Consider the following 15,468-nt stretch of genomic DNA (forward strand, 5'->3'; position numbering starts at 1 on the left):
AGACAGACCTTTTTGTCGAAGAGTTACATTTATTTCGTTCAACCGGAAACAGCCCCAAAACCGCTATCGCCAATCCCTCCAGACTCCATTTGAATAAACTTTCATTTTATCAGTCGTCAAACACACTTCATTCAAAGTCGACAGAAACAAAAGAAAAATTACAAAAGGCATCGTGGCTCATCTTCCCACTGTCCCAACAATCGGCAGTTTAGTTGAAATTAACCCTTAATTCACCTAGTTACTGTAGATATGTAAACATTGTGGCTCTATACATGCTAAAATTACTGTTTTTTTAATGGAGTTTGGTGGTTTTGGGGAAAGCAATCTCGGGGCTGTTTCTGATTAAACACACAGGATCTTACTCTTTGCAAAAATGTCTTTTTCTGTAGGGATATTATTCCAGCGCGCTCGCTCAATACTGGATCAATTAAAGAAAAATGTTGTTTCCATCAGTTGCTTAGTAAAAGAAAAAAAAGTAGGTTGATCGCACATTAATTTAGTAACCTCAAGTAATAGATTCATAAATCAATATTTGATTTAAAGAAATCTACAGAGTAGTAGCTGTAGCTTTTATTGCTGCTGGAGCTTCATGCTTGATATATACACGAGTGTGCTCAACTAAAATGGAACCAGTGTGGAAACAAACAGACGATGATGATGATGATGAGAGTATCTTTCTGTCTCTTAATAGAGTGTTACTCAGTCTTCAGCACACAGAGCACCTGCTGGCTTTCAGTCCAGCCATCTAATCAGTGATTGAATTACCGCTGGGACAGAAAACCAGCAGAGCACCAACCACCGCTCCAACACATCACGCTGACTTGTGTTTATTTCTGTTTTGGGCTGTTTTAGTGAGGGTCAAAAATAGTTGCTCGGTTTTGCTTTTTCCAGCGGAGAATTCTTACAAAAAAAAAAAATAGGTCATTTTTATCCTGTGGCAATCTGGAGAAAGTTATCCATGCTTTTATCTCTCCCTCCTTAGACGTCTGCAGCTCTCTTCGGTCTAGTCAAAAGTAGTCTCACTGCCTCTGCTTGAACTTAACGCTACTTTTTGTACTCATGTTCAGATTAATGTGGATCAACCCACATGAGCCACAGAGTAATTTCCAAGACGGTTGTGTCTGGTACTGCTACTAAAGCTGCTGTTACTACTGCTATTACTGCACCTACTGCCACTGTGTATGACAACAATACCTAGGAAGTACTCAGAGAGCACATTCCTCCACCACACAATAACTGAATGTGTCATTTCAACAAATCCATATCCAGAAAGTGTTTTGGAGAAAATCTAAATCCTAAGTGGGGATACTGGGGCTTTGTAGGAGGATGAATTGCACCTCTCAAACAAATTTAGCTCACGATACAATTCTGAATCAGAGGGCTATGTTGTGATTACAAGACGATAATCAATGCATATTTTAATACAGCAAAATGTTTGATTTCCACACATGATTTATTTTTTGCCTCCCTGCAGGGCTACATGGTACCTCTAACTTTTATCGTATTTGTAATGATCCATAATTAAAAACAGATAGCGCAGCTCTTGTTCCTTTTCCATTCAACTTTAAGGAAGCTAAAATGCTTCTATACCAGGTCCCCAGGAAGTGCGCTGGGCTTTCAAGCCAATTGTCCTAGCAGCCAAACATTGTCATTATGCCATCATGTGATGCCATGGCCCAAAAAAGACGTAAGACTTAAGCGCTGTTTCCACCAAACACTTGGTGGAACCAACAGTAACCCTTCAGACATTGTACCTAGACCCTAACGTTTCAACTGCAAACAGTACACTTAAATGTGGGCGGTGATGAGATGAGGAGGGAGTTGAGGATCTGGAGGTGAATGGGGTGGAGGAGGGCGCAACGATTCTGCCTAAAATGACAGCTGACAGGAGAAGAGAGGAGAAGAGATTTAGAGTTTGGCAGCAGCGACATGAATGGCTGAAGATTGTGGAAAAGTGTGATTGGCTAACTGGGGACGGTTGGAGTGGGATAGAGAGAGAATTGACCTATGGCTAAGTCCCGCCCTCAAACGCAATGAGCCAATCACAGTGGGTATAGCCATTCCCATACACTCAGAGATTCTCTGCCTGGACGTTCATTGAAATGCATTACAGAAAGTCAGTTTTGTTCGGTTTTATGAGCTTTTTCTGAGATTTGAAGTTTAAAAATGGTCAAACGGTGTACATGGGGTACATGCAACACTATCATGGATATAGTGCACTATATAGTGTGTTCGCCATTTTGTAGTGTTGTTCGAATTCTCCGCGGTTAATTTCATTCACTATATAGTGGACTATAAAATACCCACAATGCACAGCAAACGTGAGCGAACAAATGATGTACCCTACATTTTACTCCCGTATACCACAATGCAATGCGGCCATGCGGTAACGTTAGCTCACGAGCTAACAATAGCCACTTAGCTCGCACGAGCCAGGTAGATTGTAGCTCGTGCACTATCGTGGGCTATTACAGCTCACAATGCAGACACACAACCGTAGCTGACAAAACCAAATGTCCACACCATTGACATTTCAACAATTTATTGACAAAATGTACAACCACCATACAGTTCGATCATCCTCAAAGCGCCCGATTTGTTTACATGATGCTCGGCGCGTCCACTTGTGTCACAGGAATATGCGGCGCAGCTACTGACGCAACGACGTTAAGAAAGTTTCAGTTAGTGTCCGAAATCTCGTTCAGTCGTTCCCCATGTAGTGCACTATATAGTAAACACGAAATAGGGAATAGTGAGTGAGTGAGTGAGTGGACTGTTTCAAACACAGCTAAGGTATCCTGAGAGGCTGGGTGACGAGGTGTATTTTTTACCCTTTAAACCACATCTCAACTGAGAAAAGTGTCTCCTTTGGATAAAGTTATGTGGTAACGTTAGACCACAACATCAACTCAACGTGAATAAGATTAACAATGATGTCTACATCTGTTCTAAGGTAAGCCAACATTGTGTTTGAGGCAACATATTGTGACTTTGCTGGAAAGAAATATAAAGTTATCTTTAACATCTCTAGCTAACGTTAGCTAAAGTTAGCCTAACGATAGCTCCTAGCTGCGTTGTTCATCATGTCACCTTGTTTGCTGGGAGTTCATTAGCCTATTTTGTTATAGTTTTGTACTTTGGTGATCGTACATCATTGTTAGCTGTTGTCCATAGGGCTCTAGTTAAGCTAACGTTAACTTCTGGAGCTTAGCTTCATTAATTTATCTGTAATCGCAGAGATAACAAAGGTTGGCAAACGTTATGCTGAATGATTCAGTGTAAATACTGTAGCACCAAACTAACGGAGAGACACTCCTGGTAAAGATGGTAAAAAGGCCGTTATCCTTTTCTCATATTCTGAGCCAAAAACCTTAACTTCAGTGGCACTTTAACGTGTTGTCTTTGATGGTGACGGCAACGAGATGTGGTTTATCAGGTTTACACTGTTACCTGTAAGTTTTGGCTTGTAATTTAAGCTTTTCATCGACCTTCTCAACAATAAAATGATGAATATATCCCTCCAATGCGTAGTTTAGGCCCTTTTGGTTACTTCTCAATGACATCCGATCGTTATGTCTCAAAAATCATCAATTGCCTCCTGGGAAATGCCGTGTACTGTGACACCTGCCATAGCGCCGGTCACTGAATGTTGATAGTTTGTCGAGTGAGTGGAGGGGGGCGTGGCTTAGCCATAGGTCAATTGTGAATGGATATCATTGAGAAAGTCTTCCTGACTGAACTTATGTTGAGCATCATTAGAGGAAAAAAATAAAGTATAATAGTACAACCTTTTTGGAATATTTAAGGGCAATATGTTCTGCCTTTATTGGAGATGACAGGAGGGGAGGGGATGTTGCTGTCCAGGGTTTTAGGGTTGAGTTTAACTTCCTTGAGATTTATTTAAATGACAGAATTTGAGAAGTTTCGAGGTGAAAACTAAAAACTCATAGACTTCTCATACCTGTGACGAAGGGTTGCCAGTAGACATTGCTTTATTTTAATTGGTCAAGAATCCAAAATCATTTGGAACCAGTGGTTTTGGAGATAGAAGCTGAAATGTGCTTTATAAATAAGCACATGGTGGAATTTCCACTCCAACAACCAATTAGTGCAGAGAAATGTTTTTCTTCACCAGATTTCATATGCGTGTGTCATGTAGTTTTTCAGATATCCTGTTCACTAATAGGAGAAACAAATACGACGAAAATCATAACCTCCTTGGCAGGGGTGATTATAATAACACTCGCTTCTACACATACAAATGAAACATTGAAACAGAAAAAGCTGAATTGTGTTGCTCTGGCGGCTGCTTGGACCTGCATGGATTTAAACCAGGGACACTGAAATTGCTTTGCCCAGGGGTCTCTTTTGCAAAATGACAGGTCAGGGGCCCGTCACAGCAGTCCTGTACAGATCAGGTGTGGGTAGGGGTGTGCTAAGATTTGAGGACATTTGGGGCATTGCCCGGACCTCTTTCAGGGTGTCTGGTGGAACTTCTTCTCGCACTTTTTTATGTTTTGTATGCTCCATGGAGGGCGGCACGTTGGTGTGGTGGTTAGCACTGTAGCCTCACAGCAAGTGGGTTCCTGGTTCGATCCCAGGAGGGAACCCTTCTGTGCGGATTTTGCATGTTCTCCCCATATCAGCGTGGGTTTTCTCCGGGTACTCCGGCTTCCTCCCACAGTCCAAAGACATGCAAGTCTGTCTGTCTCTATGTGTCAGCCCTGTGATAGGCTGGTGACCTGTCCAGGGTGTACCCCGCCTCTCGCCCAATGTCAGCTGGGATAGGCTCCAGCCCTATGGGTGGATGGATAGATGGATATTAAATTACTCGATGGAAAACAAAAGAACGGATGAAGCAGCACTCCTGCACCTAGTGTTTTCAACAAGGGTAATGTTGTTGTGTGTGTGCCTTGTCAATTTTGAAAGCTACTCCTCACCCAGTCCTCCAGGTGCTTTAAAAGTACCCCAGTACTAGTTTCACCAAAACCGCATTCAACAGTTATTATAGTTTGAAACATCTACAGTAACGAGAGGCACGCTGGCAGGTGGAAGAGTTCCAGCCGCTCCGACTGTTAAGCTGCCCAGCCTTTTGTAGTGTCAGAATCCCCGACTCGTCAAAATGGGAAGCAGGAGTGGGGACAGGCCATGCCTCAGCAATCAGCTGCAGGGGACTACACATCCTAATCAACATATATAAAACTAGAAGAAAGGTTAAACACCTGGGTTGGGCGTTGGCAATGGCTGTAACACCCAATCACAGGCCAGATTTTGCCTGTGGGCCTTAAGCTGAGTATCACTGATACAGCTCTGTCTTCTCCAAACTGACTGATCCTCGTCTTCAAGCTCTGAACGCTGCCCTCAAAACACACTTCAGTGGCCTAGCTTTCTCTCCGAGCCCCCTGCAACAGTTTGATTTGGTTTCTATTTTACTGCTACAAAGCACTCTGAGAGCTGTTTTTGTCGGAGAAAAGTGCACTACAAACGCCATTTATTATTGATATGGTCTGATATTGAGGCCAGCTGTGTTGTGAGGCTCGGCCGCCGCGTTTGTTTCAGTCCGGTCTGAGTTTGTTGTACGGCACTTTGGTTCCTGACAAGTTGACAACTAGTTCCACTGGTTCTGTTTTATGGGTCAGTTGACAGAACACGGCGCCGATTTACAGGAGAAATGTCTTTGGAGAGATTTTAGAAAAATACACAAGCTCAAATGTACACATGTGTGCATGGACTCGTGTACTGTCAGTGTCCACTCTAACAGTGTCTTTCAGGAAACGCATTTATGGCACAGTGTACATTTGTGGCAGTGAAATAAAGAATTAATGTGTTTCTATATGTGTGTGCATGTGTGTGTGTGTGTGTTTGCAGAGTATCTTTGCTCAGTTCCAGTTCAGCAGTGAGCGCGTGCTGCCATCAGATGCACTGCGGAGCGCGCTGGCCAAGACTTTCCAAGACGAACAACGCTTTCAGCTGGGTATCATGGATGACGCTGCCGAGTGCTTCGTGAGTCAGAGACACAACATGGCCACACACAAACACACACACACACACACATGTGGGAGAGGTGAGAGAGAGAGAGAGAGTCCAATACAGCGGCCATAAAGAAACATGTTTTTTTTGTCAAGTGTTTAATGTTCAACTTTTTTTTTTTTAATTTTATATGGATCGATGGATGACACTGGATCGTTGATCATAGAATGGTTATATGGATCCAGATCGATGGATCGTTACACCCCTAACACATACCACGGTGCATATATCACAATACAAGCATCACAACATATCCCACAATGCATCGGCTACAGTCGACATACAGACTTTTAATCTATAATCAGTTTGATATCAGTTGTTAATGGGCTCCAGGGTTGACAGCCCTTTATGGAAAAAGCTTGTCCAAATTTAAATTTACAATATAATATTTTACAGTTGCTGCTCCTTGTTACTCTGTTACTGTGTTGTCATTTCATCATGTGATAATACCTCCTCAAAAGCAAAGAGCTATACATTAGTTTATTCAACAATGAGAGTGTTGGATTGTTTAAAAGGTTTTTGTCTCATTGTGGAATAAACGTTATCATTTATTAAAAGGGAAAATAAAGGAAAGCGTGTCATTAGTCACGGTTTTATTATTGTAATATCGTCCTCTTTTCGCCCCTTCCTGTTGATTTCTCTCCGCTACTTTCTCTGCCACTTTCTTACTGCCTTAAAGACCTCCACTCTGTGTGTGTGTGTGTGTGTGTGTGTGTGTGTGTGTGCGCTTAATGTGTGTGCCTGGTTGGCGCTGTCTGATCGATTGGTAGTAAATGTGTTCAGTCAGGGAATCCGTCGGCTTCTTATGAAATATAGATGCTGCTCCCACGGTCAGATTAACAGGAGCGCCAACAGAGAGGAACGATCAAACACACACATACACACACACACACTGTACATATGTATACAATATAAACAAGCACATATGCCAACCCAAAACCCAACACACATACACACACACACACACATTAACTGATTTTGCTTCATGTGTGTCTCAGGAGAATCTCCTGATGCGTATCCACTTCCACATCAGCGCGGAGAGCCGAGAGGACATCTGCACCGCCAAGCACTGTATACCACACCAGAAGTTTGCCATGACTCTGTTCGAACAGGTAGGACGTCGTTCAGTGCGTCTATCACTTTAAAGAGCTGCTACATATTTAATTCATGTCGCCTTAATGTCCACACAAACATTTTGAGGAACACGATGTCCCGCGATGAAGCTGAGGATGCATTTGTGTTTGCAGTGTGTCTGTAACAGCTGTGGAGCCACATCGGACCCCTTGCCCTTCATTCAGATGGTTCATTACATCTCCACTACGTCCCTCTGGTAAGACCAGACACACACCTACACACACACACACACACACACACACTGCAGTAAATCTGGCAGCAAGCTGAGGCTGGGTGGCAGTAAAGGAAGGTACAGCGTGTTCTCTTCCTTCCTGCACGGGTCCCTGCTGAACACTGAACTGTGAGCACATACATGCACACACACATTATGTACACACACAAGTGTATGTTCATGCATATGCAAGAGCAGGTGAGCTTGCGCATAACGCCTCCGCCACGTTAACGTGCAGGTAAATCCACGCGCAGGAGAAGCGTCCTCGGAGCTGTTACATAAAACTCACACACGCTCCGAGTCAATGAAATAAGGAACAGGGGAAGTAATCAATCAGCTGTTTGATTCAGTGGACCCATGGGGCGACATAAATCTATAAGTGGAACAGTGGGTCGGAAAGGCTGCGAACGAGAGGGAAATAAGAGGATATATCACTCCATATCCCTTTTGGAAATGGAACACGGCAGAGGAAATAGAGGGATGAATGGGGGGCAAAAGTACAAATAAACACACTGTGTCAAGGTAGCTGTGGGGCACAGCGGTGCCGCCGCTCTGTGTTTGTGCCTGTTAGCACTGCCAAGCTATTTTTACCCTTAGCGGAGCCTGTTGTTTACAGTCGAGATAGCCAAATATGCAAAAGTCAACATGAGTAAGATAATCAGAGGGCAACAAAAAGACAAACGTCTGGTTGGAGCATGATTCAGACGTAAGCAAACACAAGTGCAAGCGTGCTCCTCGCTTGTTGTTGTTTCCCTTGCGCTCATCTGCCCGCGCATCTGAAGAGGAGAGGCCGGGCGAGGGGGTTGAAATGGAGCGAGGCAGAGAGTAGAGAAGAGGTTGAGTTCATTTCAGGCTAATGGAAGGGGTGAGAGGAGGGAGGAGAGGGGGGAGAGATTTGGATGGTTTTTAAAAATCGTTATTCTTAAAGGAATACTTCACCGGGAAAAAAACAATGCTGATTCATTGCACACATAATCCCATGCATGGTCCTGAGCTGCAGACGGGCTCACACGAGTCCACTTGGTATTCACAGATGATAATAACGTATATTTGAGTTTGTCCTTCAGAGGACGATTGTACTTAAAGGGGATGAATGCAGCTAAGTATTAAAGAATCATTGTTTTAAGCTTTACTGAAGGTGATTGTCTCAAAAAATAGTTTCCCTCCACGAGCAAAGCTTTCGTCTTTTGGTTGGAGATGATCTCCTCCTTTAATAACAATCATAATGTTTCTGCACTGTTATTGCTCCCTGTGGGGAAATTGTCTTTTAGCACGACCACTTTAGGAAGGTCAAAGATCATAATCTGTCACACAGGATTTAGAAACTTGCTCAGAGTGAGTCTTTTTCACAGGCGTAACGGCCGCATAATCTAGATTTCCCTCTTTTCCTTCTCCTTTGTTTTGTTTTCTTTATTGAGGCAGATGAGAAAAAGCCTGCAGGACTGGTTGCCGAAGCAGCGCACAAGGCCAGATGAGCAACACACTGTAGAATTAACAGAGTGTGGGCAGATTTTTTAGCCAGACATACCAGAGGAAATCAAACAATTGCCTGCAAACTATTGTACAGCTCAAAACAGACAAACGTAACAAGTTTCATATAATGGAAACCATGTTTCCGCTCGTCACAAGTCACATTTGGGCTTCACAAAGGATGTTTTCTTCTAATTCCCAAAAGCTTTGGTCTCACTGCGTGCCTCATTGTGTTGTTGTGTGTGTCCGATGCTGCAGTAACCAGGCGGTGAGGATGCTGGAGTGCAGAGAGAAACCCACACCAGACATGTTCGGAGAGCTGCTCCGCAATGCCAGCAACATGGGAGACCTGCGCAACTGCCCTGTGAGAGCCCACACACACACACACACACACACACATTTGACGTCTCTTTGTAGTCGTTACTCATCTCCCTGTGGTTTTGTGTCTCTTTGTATCATTGTTGTGTCTGTGGTTGTGTTGCCTCTTTTTGTGGTTGTTTTGTGTCTCTTTGTATTTGTTTTGTGGTCATTTTAAATCTCTTTGTAGTCATTTGTGTCGCTTTGTGGTTGTTTTGCCTCTTCTCATAGTCGTTGTGAGTCTCTGTATGTCTCTTTGTGGCTGTTTAGCATCTTTTTGTGTCCATTTGGTGTCATTTTTTTGTCTCTCTGTAGTAGTTTGGTGTCTCTTTGTCGTCATTTTGAATCTCTTTGTGGTCATTTCTGTCTCCTTGTGGTTGTTTTGGCCCTTTTTTGTTGTAGCTAGTGTGTCTTTGCATCTGTTTCTTAGTCGTTTTGTGTCCTGTTGTCGTCATTTTATGTGTCTTCATGGTTGTTTTGCCCATTTTCAAAGTCTACAGTCTCTGCAACTTTTTTTCATCTCATCATAGTAGTTTTGTGTCTCTTTTGTTGTTTTTTGAGTCTCACTGTGGTCATTTTTTGTCTCCTTGTGGTTGTTTTGCCTATTTTTGTAGTCACTAGTGTCTTTTTATCTCTTTGAAACTGTTTTGCATCTAATTGTAGTAGCTTTGTGTCTCTTTGTGGTCATTTTGAGTCTCTCTGTGGTTGTTTTGCCCCTTTTTGTAATCGTGAGTCCCTTTGTGTCTCTTTGCAGTTTTGCATCTCTTTGTAGTCATTTTGTGTCTCTTTGTCGTAGTTTTGTGTCTCATTATAGTCATTTCGAGTCTCTCTGTGGCAGTTTTTTTGTCTCCTTGTGGTTGTTTTGCCTATTTTTGTAGTCGCTAGTGTCTTTTTATCTCTTTGAAACTGTTTTGCATCTCCTTGTAGTAGCTTTGTGTCTTATTGTGGTCATTTTGAAGGTCTTTTTGGTCATTTTGTGTCTCCTTGTGGTTGTCTTGTCCCTTTTGTAGTTGTGCGTCTCTTTGTGTTTCTTTGCAGCTGTAGTGCATCTCTATGTAGTCAGTTNCTTTGTAGTCGTTTTGTGTCTCTTTGTAGTCATTTTGTGTCTCTTTGTAGTCGTTTTGTGTCCCTTTGTAGTCGTTTTGTGTCTCTTTGTAGTCATTTTTTGTCTCTTTGTAGTTGTTTTGTGTCTCTTTGTAGTCATTTTGTGTCCCTTTGTAGTCGTCTTATGTCTCTTTGTAGTTGTTTGGTGTCCCTTTGTAGTCGTTTTGTGTCTCATTGTAGTAATTTTGCGTCTCTTTGTGGTTGTTTTGCCTTGTTTTGCATCTCATCGTAATAGTTTGTGTCTCTCAGTAGTAGTTTTCTCTTTCTAGTCATTTTAAATGTCTTTGTGGTCATTTTGTGTCTCTTCGTGGTTGTTTTGCCCCTTTTTGTAGTCATGACTGTCTGTGTGTCTCCTTGCAGCTGTTGTGCATCTCTTTGACGTCGTTTTATGTCTGTTTGTTGTCATTTTGTGTCTCCTTGTGGTCATGTCTTTGTGATTGTTTTGATCCATTGTTGTAGTCTATTTGCAGCTGTTTTGCATCTCTTTGTAGTTGTTTTGTGTCTCTTTGTGGTTGTTTTACCCTTTTTTGTTGTGGGTCCTTTTTGTCTTCTTGCAGCTGTTTTGCATCTCTTTGTAGTCGTTTTGTGTCTCTTTGTGGTCACTTTGAGTCTCTTCCTGGTTAGCGCATGTTAATGTGAGTGATATTGTGCAGGTGAAGGCCAGGGGGGCCTCTGACACTTTGGGGCCCTGGGCCTGTGCCCATGAGGCCTGTTCGGTAATGCGTCCATATATAACACACACACATACACACACACACACACACACACACACACACACACACACACTCATTTCAATGTGCACACAGTATGCTCAGCAACTCCATACTGTCAGTACAGGAACAAAGACAAGCAAGTATGTAAAAAAAATCTGCAAATTTCTATTTTTCTAATATCAAAAGGAAAAAACCCAACAGTAATAAAAAGCAGGGTGAAAATCAGATTTTAAAACTATAATTGGCAGCGTAACCACTTTTTCATCATTGCTTGTTTGTTTTTTTCCCCCCTTCTGTTGGCCTATGTTACATAATCAGCAGCTCATTTGCATTTTCTCCCTATTTTTCTATTCACTTTCTATTACCGGAAGCATTTTCTGAGTTCTCCTCATCGACCCCCTTTACAGTAAAACATAATGATCGCCGTCGTCTTGCAGCAGGAAACAAAAGAACATGATTGTGCGGGGAAAAATGTGGGTATTTTTGGATGAAAATTAAAACAAAATGCGACAAGCCTGGATTATATTGTGTGCTGCACTGGAGAGAGATTACAGTCAGATAGAGAGACAGAGGAACGTGTACGATGCCTTTGTTCTGCAGGGTTGTGTGTTGTGCTGCCACATGGGAAAGTGCTGCTGCTGAACAGATCCAGCTTGGCCCTGCTGTCTGCCAAAGTGTCCGCACAAAGAGCCTCCTCAGCTGCCCCTCTCTTCGCACAACACCACCACCACCTCGGCCGCTGCAGCTACACTAACACACACTGTTAGCTTATTCACGGCCCAAACGCTGACGTTGTGTGCGCAGTCCTGCGGGAGTCACACAAACCTGCCTCTGTTTATCTTCCATCACTTGCAGCGTTGATCTTTTGTTAATACCACATCGGGCTTTGCTCAAACAAAGTGATGGTATTTGGATGGGAGAGTGGTTGCTAGAGGATACTGGAGGTGCCAGGCTGAAGATAGGAGAGTGCGAGGATGTTCGCTCGGTGCCAAAGAGTCCACAGAGGAAACTGAAGTGAAGTTCTGAATACGCGATTTTTTAAATAAGCTCAGAAGAATGTAATTAATTTAATAAATAGGTCTAATGCTGTGGGGGAAGAAGTTTTCAGCTCCTCTACCACCAAGGCCATGAAAACTTTAGTTCCCAATCAGCTTCTTACTAATTTACAATTTTCTACATTTTTTACAATATCCTGCCTAAACTGATTTTATTAATTTTGCATGTGAGATTTCTGCATTTCTGTCTTGGTCTGAGTTCGTCTTGCTGGTTTGCAGTGGGCAGGGCTTTGTTGGAAAAAAGTGATGTCATATATACATGAACCAATCAGGATTCATAGGATTAGAATCTGAATGTGAAGACAGCCGGGATTGTCTTTAAATACTACATTTCCAGGTGTTCCAAGTATAAAAGTATTAATATGAAAGCCACATTTACATCAGAGCTGATATGAACCACTTTATTTACTGCTGGATAGTTTGTTTAATATGTTTTGTATATAAACTCTGCAAAGAAACTTGTAATGATAACATTCAAATAAAATGTAGAGGAGATAGAAAAGGGATATTTCCCTCGCAAATGTAGGGAAATACAAGTCCAAGTTTCTCAAAAATACATTCATACAGAACTGAAGAAGCCTCTTGGCTGAGAGGTGAAACATCTTCAAGAAACTCAAGCGAGTCCAGTCGCCTACGATATAACACTAATGATTGCATTTGCACCTTCTTATGTTGCAGATGCATTGAAATTTTAAGTTTCAACAATGCTGTGGTTGCAATAAGACACAAAAACCACTCAGTTTTGTTACGAAAAAAACATGTTTTGGCTTTAAACAGACAGTTTTGAGGGCACAGTCCTCTCTTGAAGCAGATATATCTCTGTAAAAAACAACTGCTTCAGGTCGGTACAAATCACCGATGTTTGGAGCCTAAAAAGCTGCTGGAAACACAGTGATGACTCACTTTGTTTTTTGTTGGTCTCGAACAGTGGTCTGCAGCTTGGGTGCTGTCTCACTGAAGCCCCGTTTCCACAACACTTTCAGTATGGTGCCTTTGGAACCAACAGTAACCCTTCAGACATGGTACCTAGACCCTAGTGTTTCCACTGCAAACAGTACTCTTAAATGTGGGCGGGGTTGTTGTCACTCACTGCTCCNNNNCGACATTTTCAGAACAAAATAAAACAGGCTGCAGTGAGAGTCTCTCTCCATGGGAAATTTAAAATAGCAGGTTTGTGCATTTAGTCCTTCTCAGGCAAGCTCAGGGGTTTAGTGTTGCTGGAGCCTTCTCAGGCAAGCTCAGGGGTTTAGTGTTGCTGGAGCCCACAGGAACTACGCTCTGCGATGCTTTCTTTTCCTGCCGTTCACATAACCCGGCCAAAATTAATATATAAACACTTGAAGATCCACTCGTTACTAAGAGAGTATGTCATATAAAAACTAAAGTGATGGTCAAAGTTGTCACAGTGAAATTTAAGGTGTGTTGATGGATTCACGTCGTCACCTCATGCATTCAGTAACATTACAAGTTAACGTTCCACCTTAAAAGTCACCAGCAGTCGGCCCAGTGAATTAAGTTATTTTTTTCTCAGACTCCGGCTGCTGTGAGAGGCAGCAAAACATCCTTTCATTTTATAGTTACAGTTTACTAATAAAACTCTCCACAGTATGAACAGTGGTTACATGAGCCTCAAAACCAGCCACAACTCAGCCCTGAGCAGAGTGACCGTCCTCTATTGACCAATCAAACTGCAGTGTTCACAGCTCCACCTTTTAGTACGTGATCTGTGTGCTAGGTACCCCAACAGAGGGGGGACCAAAAATGGATCATAGATTAAATCACTCTGTGTTGTTATGAAACATAAGAAATGTGCAAATGTGACGTAGTCATGGTGCAGAAACATTTCCTTCTGGCGACTGAGCTCATTTGCAGACAACAATTATTTGTGAAAATGTGACAGTGCAGTTGTGTTTGTTGTGCATGATGACGGTGCTTGTGAAACAGGCTCTTTTCGTATGTTGGGCCGTCATTCGTATCAGTGTAATAACTTTGTACTTGCCAAGATAATTGCTTTGATCAGGGGACAAAGAGAAATTGCTTAGAAGAAGTCGGATGTGGTTAGAACCGCGAGCAGTCAGGCGTTGGGTAAATTACTTCCCAAACTGTGTGCAGTGTTCAGGGGTGGTCACTTTCAATTTTTTTCCTCCAAATAAAGTGGTTTGGATAATCTAGCTAAACTGTGGGCTTGTTTACAGCCCGTCTCAAACTGTTGGTGTTTCTCGCTCCATCAGACTCTGTTGTAGCCGCTTTCCCAGATCCCAACCATAAGTTGGGTTAGTACAATGTTGTCGTGACTGATGGAAACGACGGCCAAAACCACAAAATAACACGCATATGTAATATAGTGGGATTGCGCTTAAAGTACAGGACATGCACTGATACATCTGAGTGTAGATGTATGGTGGTTTTACTCTTCACCAGTCCTGCCTCTGCCTCCTCAGCTGTCGCCCCACTGATAAAAGTGGGATTGTCTCTTTATTTCGGAGCTGTATCGAGTCGTGAGGAAGCATAAGCACAAACATTTCCCTAAAATTGTTTCATTTTGCTCGGAAGAATGCCACGATCAGCATTCTGCAAAGCTACAGTATCCTTTGACCAGCAGCACTATTATATAACTCAGTCTCTCCTGGAAAGGTCTGCATAGCCACAGCAAAAAAATAAATAAAAAGAGGGAAAGAAATCTTTGCATATAACATTCAGAGATGAGGCTGCAGCGATCAATGCTGTATTATGAAGCAGAGCGAATCTGTTTGTGGGATCATTTGATGAATGATGTTGTCAGCGGCTGTTCCCAGCAGTGAGGCAGCGCAGAGAGCTAACTGAGGCTGTGTGTCCCGTCAATGTGTCCTAAGCTAACAGATAGCCTGTGTGTCTCAGTGCTGTGCTGTTTGGCTGCTGCTCCCTGGCTTGTGTTTGTGTCCCTTTCTGAGAATTTAGAAGCAGACCCTGGCAAAATACCTTCCTGCCGTCTCTGGTGCCAGCGCAAGACAGCACGCCGCCCACAAAGGGAGCGCTCTGTGTGTGTTTGTGCATATGCGTGTGTGTGCGAGAGCGTTGTGTTTGGCAAAGTGTCTGGTTGCCAGGGTGTTCTCAGGCTGTTTCCGAGCCCGCTCTGCCAGCACTGCGTGCATGCTCGTGTGTGCGCATGTGTGTTTGTCTTTTGTGTGTGTGTGTGCACCAGCTCTGCGGTGGGTCATGACTCAAAGGAAGGATTCAGAACACACGGTTCTGAACTCAACAGAAGGCCCAAGGGACAAATACAACTCAGCACAGCGCGTCTTCCTCTGTCGTTCTCTCTTACAATCCTTTCATCATCTCTTTCCTCCTGCCTTTTATCTCTGCCCCTCTTTCTCCCACTGTTCACTTTATCCATGTGTGTATCTGCATGCGTGTG

General features: G+C 43.0%; 1 protein-coding gene across 1 annotated transcript in view; it reads left to right on the forward strand.

The window, feature by feature from the left end:
* Nucleotides 1-15,468, forward strand: part of usp54b (ubiquitin specific peptidase 54b) — a 94,883-nt gene that overhangs the window by 39,110 nt on the left and 40,305 nt on the right. Inside the window, exons 4-7 of the mRNA XM_050060090.1 lie at nucleotides 5,869-6,003; nucleotides 7,029-7,142; nucleotides 7,278-7,360; nucleotides 9,104-9,209. Coding sequence (XP_049916047.1) covers nucleotides 5,869-6,003; nucleotides 7,029-7,142; nucleotides 7,278-7,360; nucleotides 9,104-9,209 — 438 coding nt within the window. The remainder of the gene's footprint in view (nucleotides 1-5,868; nucleotides 6,004-7,028; nucleotides 7,143-7,277; nucleotides 7,361-9,103; nucleotides 9,210-15,468) is intronic.

The sequence above is a fragment of the Epinephelus moara genome, chromosome 13 (assembly GCF_006386435.1).
Source record: "Epinephelus moara isolate mb chromosome 13, YSFRI_EMoa_1.0, whole genome shotgun sequence".
Lineage (NCBI taxonomy): Eukaryota > Metazoa > Chordata > Actinopteri > Perciformes > Serranidae > Epinephelus > Epinephelus moara.